At 51.4% G+C, this 9,031-nt stretch overlaps 2 protein-coding genes across 2 annotated transcripts; both read right to left on the reverse strand.

Annotated features, from left to right (window-relative positions):
- Positions 1-6,623: 6,623 nt before the first annotated feature.
- On the reverse strand, positions 6,624-7,559 carry LOC125493260 (uncharacterized). The gene is made up of 2 exons (XM_048636428.1): positions 6,954-7,559; positions 6,624-6,905 (listed from the first exon to the last, which is right to left on the reverse strand). The coding sequence occupies exons 1-2, from the start codon at positions 7,557-7,559 to the stop codon at positions 6,624-6,626; spliced, it is 888 nt and encodes a 295-aa protein (XP_048492385.1).
- Positions 7,560-8,049: 490 nt separating this feature from the next.
- LOC104903379 (uncharacterized) lies at positions 8,050-8,649 on the reverse strand. Its single transcript, XM_010691404.2, has one exon. The coding sequence runs from the start codon at positions 8,647-8,649 to the stop codon at positions 8,050-8,052; it is 600 nt and encodes a 199-aa protein (XP_010689706.2).
- Positions 8,650-9,031: the final 382 nt, after the last annotated feature.

Here is a 9,031-nt window from a genome sequence, read left to right on the forward strand (position 1 = left end):
AGGTTGGTGGAGTTTCCAGGTTCGTTACCCTTACAAGGTCGTTGGTGCTATGCCCACGAACCAACAATTCTTCCGTACATAATTCATGTACGTGTACCGAGCTGAGCAGTGGGACTTCCCTGTGGTCCCTCTACTCGAGGGTCCCAATCTGTGGCTGAACAGATATGTCCCTCGAATGTCCGAGGACGAGGCTAGGGTAGCCATTTACTGCCAATGTCTTACCGTCATCGACAGGGGTGACAAGAACCAGGTACCTCAGTTCTAGAATCCCGCCGCGGATGATCTGAGCAATGAACACTTCCTGTCGGCGATGGGGTTGAGCCCAACCTATCCTCAGGGTAGGGACTTTTGTATGCTTAAGGCACTCGACCCCCATTCTTTCTCTGGAGGCCGTCGTAATTGTTTGATGTTGTTTTGCAGTTGTAGCTCGCCAAAACCTAGACGAGGAGATGCAGAAACGGTTGACCGCTAACCAGAGGGTCCAGGAGCAGCTCAAGATGAAGCTGTCGAAGGGCGACACTCGAGCCCCAAAGGTAACTTTTGCGTATGAGCGGTCGAGTTTCGTGTGCTTATTATTCTCTAATTCTTTGCCTTTTTCAGGATCCTTCAAAGAGGCCAAAGGTCCGTCCTCCCACCAAGTCTGCTATCGTTACTCCTCAAAGGGAGGTCGAGAGGAGAGATGTGGGCACAGAGGACACTCCTCGACCGACAAGGGATACCCCAAAGTCCAAGGGGAAGTCGGTTGAAGTATCGGAAGCGGAGGATGCCTCTTTAACTCGAGTGGAAGAGTTCCCCCTCTCGAAGAAGAGGAAGGTGTCGGAATCCGAGGCTGACACTCGGGACTTTACACAGAAGACCACTCTCGAGAAGGCCGACCTTTTCGACTCGATGGTCAAGAGATTTATCTCGAAGCCGGACCTGAGGCTGATCCGGGATCTTACTGAGGAGGAGGAAGTCGAACACCTTCACTCATCCTGGATTGATTTAAGTTAGCTTCTTCTTGGGCTGTCAGTTTTCTTTCGTAATATCACTAAGACTATTTTCTTTCAGCACTCGATTCGCATGGCGGTGATGAGCCATCGTCACATTGCTGGCTTTCGCAAGCTTCGAGCGGGGTTGAAGGAGAAAACTAAGCTGGCCGAGGAACGAGCTAAAGAGATCAAGGAGCTAAATAAGGGATTCGAGGAGGACAGGGCGCGTTGGGACAAGGACAAGGCCGCCTTTGAGCAGAGGATCAAAGACCTAACGAGCCAAAGGGACAGTGTCCTGCGAAATCGGGACGAGATCATCGAGGAATGGAAGACTTCGAAGGCTAGTCTGGAGTTTACAGCGGACATGGGCCTGGAGGCATCTGAGGTGGCTGCTCGAGAGGCCGTGGAGAGGCCCCATGATGCCTTTCGGAAGGTGTATCCCCAAGCGAACTGGTCCCTAGTCGAGGCGGAGTACAATGCCTCCGTTAATGCAGCGTTCCACGAGGGTGGTGATGCCGACCCCACGCTCGAGGTGGATGATGCCATCGACATCGGCGTTATTTTTTGGGGAGGAACCCTAACAGGCTGAGGACCCCTTAGCCTCTGGGGCGCCCATTGCTCAAGAGGAGGAGGTCCATGAGGAGAGCTCGAATGATTGGGTGGACACGAGTGACAGCTCCTCGAAGCGTGGGGACGTCGAGGCGGTGTCTGAGACCTCGGAGAGCGACTCCTCGAGCAGTTCTGCTTAGCTTTTTGTTTTTGGACTTTTAGCAGCTTTTTGCTTTTTGTTTTCTGTACTTAGTCGTGCCCTGCGAGGCACTTAGGTTGTTGCTTCTTTTTGGTAGAAATGAAGATTCATTTTTTGCCAAGCCCTGAGTGGCTTTTAGGATGTACTTCGTTCTCAATGAAAATGAAGATTCATTTTTCGCTTATCTTTTTGCCTCTTACTTTTATGCTATTCGATGTTGTACGCCTATCGACATTTGAGGGTCTTCATGGTTAGGACCAGGAGACCAATAATCAGTGCGCGCGTGGGGCACGTGAGGCCTCCTTCTGGGCCTTGCCACGTGGGAGCCCATTAGAGGGGAGCAATTAATGCCTTTTTGGGAAATTGTAGACAGTACTGCCTATAAGTACGGACAATTAGCCCTGCAGATTTCACAACTCTGCTTTCTCTTCTTCTCTCTCTAAACTTGATCTCCCAATCTTTGTTAACTTCCACCCACGATGTCTTAGCCTTTGATAACCGCCGAGGCCCTTCAAGAGGCCAAACGTCGAAGGCTGACAAAGGCTGATCTGGGCTCATCCTCGTCCTCGGGGGCGACCATGGGGGACCCCGTGGTGAAGCTCGAGGCTGATCACCCCGTCGAGGAGGGGAAGCAGCTTCCTTCCTCCTTGGCTCCTAATCCTGAGCCGAAGGAGGTTAAGGCCGAGGCCCTGGGCTCGGTCAAGATCGAGGATCCTCCTGCCCCTTCAGCACCCGCTACCTCTAGTGCTGCAACAGTTGCGGCAACCTCGAAGAAGAGACCCTGGCGTGAAGAGGCCATGAGACTACCCTTCTCTGCCCTCTCGAGGGCCGAAATGGCCGTGCGCTTCGACAAGGCCTCGGAGCACCTGGTGGCGGAGTTGGAGGAAAGGGCGTGCGTGACGCCCGATGGCCAGGAGGTCGAGGCCGTTAAGGCGACCATGACCGAGGTATGGTGAGTTTCCTTGTTTATCCTTAGTCATTTTAGCTTTTGACATTCTGTCTGCTAACGTCTTCTTTTATCAGCTGTCGATCAGGTTGCTCGCCCTGGCGCGAAGGTCTTTTCCCGGGATAGCCGCCGGGACTGTCTCGGGGGAGATGTCCTGGGACGAGAGAAACACTCTCGTCAGTCAGCTGCGGCTGGCCGAGATGCGACTCTCGGAAGCCTTGGACTCGATGGCCAGCTCCCTCAAGGCCTTCGAGGAGAAGAAAGGGGAGCAAGAGCAGTCCCTCACCCATGCTATTGTGCAGAGGGATTCCGCCAGCAGGAGGCATAGGGCGGCTGCCAAGGATTGTAAAAAGGCTGATCAGCGAGTCGAGAAGGCTCGAAAGGATGCTGAGGCGGGCATTGCTAAGGCTCGGGAGTGCCCGGAGGCTGTGGTCCAGGACTGGAAGGACTCCGACGAGGGGAGGGCCTTCCTCGAGGACGCCTCTCTACAAGCCTTTGAGATAGGCAGGTCCAGGCTCTCCACAAGGTACGAGTGGTCCTCGAGAGGCTTGCCCCCGGTCTGTCGTGGACTGAAGTCGAGGAAGGTGTCAAGGCACTTTCCCTGGATGAAGGGTCTGCTGAGGCAGGCCAGGCCGAGAACCAGGTTCCTCCCCCCACCAATCTCGGGGGGTGAACCGTGGCCATTCGCCTCTTTTTTACGGCTTCAACAGCTCGAGAGGCGGACCGTGGCTCTTCTCCTCTTCTTAACAGCTTCAGCAGCTCGAGTGACCCGTCTTCTTTTCTCCTACTAGGGTTAACATTGTACCCTTAGGCTTTCTTATTTAATCTAAGCTTTTCTTTGGACTTGTATTGTAGCGACTTCGATAGCTTGTACTATGATTAATGGAATAAAACTTCCGATTATTTGTTGCTCATTTTATTTGTTTGTCCCTTCGAGCTTTTATGCCTTTCATTTTCCATTGGAATTATCGTTATGCCTGAGTACTCTTCGAGGCCTTTTCAGTTTGTGCTCACTGTACAATTGCTAAGCGAGCTCGAAACACTTTATATAATAAGTAATTCACACGAAAGGTAATCTGTTATAAATAATGCCCAAAAACACAAAAAGGCAAGTGACCTGCGATGTTTACAACGATTGACATGCTTTTTGGTGCCTTATAAAATGATTACAAGAGTGCCCATATGGTATGCCCCCAAGCTCGAGAGACAAACCATTTAGACATAAAATTTACGAAGGTTGTCCGCGTTCCATGGTCGAAGGAGTGGACGTCCATCTTGTTCTTCGAGGCGATAAGTGCCTGGACGAACTATCAAGGTCACGTGATATGGCCCTTTCCAGTTGGGCTGTAAGTTTCCCAAGCTATGCTGTCGTCCCGTGGACTTGAACTTCTGGAGTACCCATTCATTGACCTGAAAAGTTCGCTGCTTGACTCGACAGTTGAATAACCGGGTGAGTTTGAGCTTATAGGAGATGACCTTAAGGAGGGCTGTCCCTCAAGTTTCAGGAAGGAGGTCGAGGTCAATCTTCTTCTCTTCGTCGTTTATGTCTTGATCATAAAACGTGATCCAGGGCAATGGAATGCCCAACTCGACTGGTAAGACCGCCTTGCTCCCATATACTAAGTTGAAAGGCGAGTGGCCTGTTGTTTCTCAAACAGTTGTCCTGGTGGACCAAAGAATTCCCGGTAGGTCATCACCCACGAGCCTTTTGCTCCTTCGAGCATCGTTTTGAGCCCTTTCAACACCACTTTGTTGGCTGCTTCAACCTCCCCGTTGGTCTGAGGTCGATTGACGGCGGAAAACCTGGTCTCAATCCCAAACCTCTAACAGTAGTCGCGAGTAGGGCCGCTGTTGAACTGTCTGCCGTTGTCTGATATGAGTATTCGAGGAACCCCAAATTGAGTGATCAAGTGTTGCCAGATGAATTGTTGAACCTGCTTGTTAGTGATGGAAGCCAGGGGCGCCGCCTGGACCCACTTGGTGAAGTAATCGACAGCGACCAGTAAGAACCTCCGCTGCCCTGATGTTGGAGGGAAAGGGCCCGGGAGGTCCATACCCCACTTGTCGAAAGGCAAGGAGGCTTGGATAGTGGTCAAGGTGCTGGCAGCTTGATGGGGTAAGTTGGCATGCATTTGGCATTCTTTACACTTTCGAACCATAACTGAGGCATCTTCCCTCATGGTGGGCCAGTAATACCCTGCTTGAAGTGCCTTGGCGGCGATGGTTCGTGCCCCTTGGTGGCTTCCACATGACCCTCGAAGAGTCTCTTGAAGGACATAGTCCCCCGTTTGGGGGTGAGGCAACGGAGGAGGGGTTGAGTGAATGAATTCTTACACAACCGTCCCTCATGATAGGCAAACCAACGTGCTCGCCTTCGTATTCGCTCTCCCTCGAGCTCATCTTCGAGGAGGACACCATCTCGAATGAATGCTATGATTTTGTCCATCCAAGTAGGACTCCTGTCGAGGTGATTACTCCTCTATTAATGTTGGGTGCCTTTAGGCCTTCCCACATTATGGGTCGAGGCGAGAGATCTTCTGCCCAACTCGCCAACCTTGACAAGGCGTCTGCTTGTTGATTCTCTGATCGGCGGATGTGAGTTATGGAGAAGAGGGATAAGCTAGTGATTTCTTCTTTCACCTTCCTTAGATACATCCGCATACTGTCCTCCTTGGCCTCGAACTCCCCTGTTACTTGTCCCACGATCAATTGGGAGTCAGTGTGGGACTTGAGTTCTCGAGCGCCGGCTGCTTTGCAAAGCTGGATGCTTAAGAGCAGCGATTCGTATTCGGCCTCGTTATTTGAGGCGGCGAAGTCGAACTTGACTGCATACTCAGTTCTGTTGGCTTGCGGATCGAGGATTAGGAGGCCGGCGCCACACCCTACTTTGGATGGCGCGCCGAGGTTCGAATTCTATGCCAAAGTCCGATATTTGGTTGGCCCAATCCGTGACCCTGCTCGACTGGTTCTTCCCCTCTATCACCTTTCGTATAGGCTGGCTTGTGACGACTTTGATAGGATGGGCCTGGAAGTAAGGCTTTAGCTTCCGGGTTGCCAGAACCAGGGCAAAAATCATCTTCTCGGTTGGGGGATACTTGGACTCTATGCCTCGGAAGGCGTGGCTCACGAAATATACTGGATGCTGATTCTTTTCACGCTCGGCCACGAGGACCGCACTGATAGCGTGCTCAGATACTGCAAGGTACACGAAGAGTGTTTCTCCTGGTAAAGGTGAAACCAACTTGGGAAGACTTGCTAAATGGTTTTTGAGTTGCTGGAATGCTTCTTCTGCTGAGGCATCCTATTCGAACGTTGACTATTTTAGAGCTCGAAAGAGATAGAGGCTTTTGTCAGCCGATCGAGAGAGAAAACGTCCTAAGGCCGCCATGCAGCCGGTTAGGCGCTGGACTTCTTTGATAGTTCGAGGACTTTTCATCTCAATAATAGCCTGAATCTTGTCGGGGTTAGCCTCGATTCCTCTTTCGTCGACAAGGAAGCCTAGGCACTTTCCCCCCTTTACACCGAAGACACAATTCTTCGGATTCAGCTTCATGTTGTGGGTGCGCAGAGTGGAAAGTGTTTCTCTCAAGTCGGAGAAGTGATCTTCTTCTCTCCTACTTTTGACGATCATGTCGTCGACATAGACCTCGACATTTCGTCCGATATGCTTTTCAAACATTTTGTTTACAAAACGCTGGTAGGTGGCCCCGGCATTTTTGAGGCCAGAGGGCATCACCTTATAGCAATATACTCCTGAACTTGTGGTGAAGGCAGTATGGACTTGGTCTTCGGCGGGCATCGGGATCTGATGATACCCCGCATTTGCATCCATGAAGCTAAATAGTGCATGACCGGCTGTCGAGTCAACCAGCCTGTCGATCTTAGGTAGAGGGAAGTCATCCTTTCGACAGGCCTTGTTCAGGTCTGTGAAATCGACACACATCCTCCAGGCTCCGGTTTACTTTCGGACCAAGACCACGTTGGCTAACCACTCGGTATATTGGCATTCTCGAATCAAACTGGCGGCTAGCAACTTTTGCACTTCTTCAGAGGCTGCTGCAATGCTTTCGGCCCCTTGGTGCCTTTGTTTTTGCTTGATTGGCTTATATCCTTCTCGAATGTTGAGCCGATGGACCATAAGCTCAGGGTCGATTCCGGGCATCTCGTCAACAGTATAGGCGAAGACATCTTGAAATTCTTTGATGACCTCGAGGATTTGGTCCTTAATTCCATCGGCGACCTGCTTGTCTATTCAGATCGTGCAATTACGTCCACTATCGATGCACACCTCTTCATCCCGATTCGCAGGTCGAGGTCGTTTGTACCGCTTTGGGTTATCGGCCATGTAGAGCCCCATCACAGGGAGGGGCCCCTCTAGCTCGGGGCACTTTCTCTTGCGGGAGACTTCTTCGTTCTTGCTTTTTAGATTGTTGACGTAACATTCTCGGGCGGACTTCTGGTCGCTGAACAACCGAGCGACCTTCCCGTCGTCCCCCTCCAACTGTAAGAGCAGTTGATACGTCGAGATGGCAGCTTTTACTTTGTTGAGTGTGGGACGACCTATGATCACAATATAAGGAAGGCTGGTGTCGACCGTTAGGTAATCGATGATAACATTCCGTCCTGCCCTCTTCTCTCCCATCCGTGTAGGTAGTGTGACCGAGCCGAGGGGATGAACTAATTGTCCCCCAAATCCTACCAACGGTTGGTCAATAGGGGTGAGGTCTATTTCTTCGTACTTCAGATTCCTTAAGCAGTCCATAGTGATGATATCCACAAAGCTTCCACTATCAATCAGAACTCGACCCACCCGTAAACTGGGTATCTTAATTTCGACGACCAAAGGGTCGTCGTGCGGGGTTTGTATATGTCGATGGCTGTCTTTGAAGGTCATAGTTCGGACATATTGCGGAAGAGGTTGCGTCACTCCCGTGTTTCAGGGTGTAGAGATAATGTTTCTTGCGAGAGCGGCTGGTTAAGGCACCCGAGGCAAACCCTCCTGCAATGATGTTAACGTACCCTACAGTCTTGTCACTTCGAGTCTACTTTTCTTGGCGAGGCTCGGCTTTCTTCTTTTTTGGGTCCTTCAGATATCAGTTCAATTTTCCTTCGTCGGCTAGCTTGTCTAGCGCTCTCTTTAGTTCTCGACAGTCACGGGTGGTGTGACCACAGTCGTGATGGAAATCACACCAGAGTCTTTTATCTCGCTTGCTGACTGATGTTCGAATGGGATTAGTCTTCGGCAGGGGATACTTCCCTTTGATATCTAGGTAGATTTCTCTTTGATTCAAGTTGTACCGGGGGTCGTTCCAGTTGTTTCCCCAACGAGGCTTCTTGTCTTTCTCTTTTTGAGGGACGTCCCTGGGGTTGTCCGCTCGAGGGGTCTATTCGTGCTTTCTCTTTCCGGAGTTGGGCTCCTCATGCGTTTTACAGATATCGGAGGCTTGAATGAACTTCTGAGCTAGGTTCATGGCTTCTGAGAATGACGAGGCCTCGCTCTCCGCGAGCTTTAGCTTGAATCTACTCGAGAGATATAACCCAGACATGACCGCGGTGAATGCGCCGCTGTCTTGCAGATCGGAAACTTTGATTGACTCTTCGTTGAATCTCTTGATGTAGTCAGCTAGGTCTTCTTCCCTCCGTTGTCTGATCGACATGAGGTGGATGCTGGTCTTCCGATGTCTTCTTCCCGCAATGAAGTTCTGCTTGAAAGCTATCTTAAGGGCAGTGAAACTCGATATATTCCCGGAAGGAAGCTCGGTGAACCAGGTTAAGGCCAAGCCCTTTAGAGTAGTCGGGAAGAACTTGCACCAGGCTGCCTCACTGCTGGTCTGAACGCTCATTTGCGCCTTGAAAGCTGCCAGATGGTCGATAGGGTCCGTTGTCCCATCGTAATGATTGATAGGGGGAACTTTAACCTTTCGAGGGGTGAGAGCCTCCATGATGCCCTCGTCGAAAGGTGTAGAGAAGCCCAAGTCACCCATTTGGACTTCCGACTCGTGACTAGACTCGGAGCTCGACGCTCGCTGTCTATGGCCCCACCGATGTCGAGGCTCTTTCTCTTTTCGAGGCTCCCTCTGCTCCTGGGGCTCCTTCTCTCAAGGTTCCCTTTATCGAGGGTCCCTCTCCCGAGGTCCCCTCTCTCGAGGTTCCCTCTCCCGAGGTCCCCTCTCTCGAGGTTCCCTCTGCTCCCTGTTAGGGCTGGGAGGAGTATTCCTTGCTATGGAATGCGCTCGTTTTTCATTCAGGACTTCTTCAGCGTCGCGGTTACCGTTCTTCAGATAACGCTCGTTGATCACATGTCGCGCATCTCCTTTGCTGGGGGAGGTATGAGTTGCTCGTCGAGACACCCTCGGTGAGTTTGGT

This window comes from Beta vulgaris, chromosome 9 (genome assembly GCF_026745355.1).
Source record: "Beta vulgaris subsp. vulgaris cultivar EL10 chromosome 9, EL10.2, whole genome shotgun sequence".
Lineage (NCBI taxonomy): Eukaryota > Viridiplantae > Streptophyta > Magnoliopsida > Caryophyllales > Amaranthaceae > Beta > Beta vulgaris.

Coding starts and splice junctions, on each gene's coding strand:
- LOC104903379 (XM_010691404.2), bottom strand. CDS start 8,649: ATGGGTGACTTGGGCTTCTCTACACCTTTCGACGAGGGCATCATGGAG.
- LOC125493260 (XM_048636428.1), bottom strand. CDS start 7,559: ATGACCTTCAAAGACAGCCATCGACATATACAAACCCCGCACGACGAC. Junction 6,906..6,953: donor CTGCGAATCGGGATGAAGAG/GTGTGCATCGAT, acceptor ATAGACAAGCAG/GTCGCCGATGGAATTAAGGA.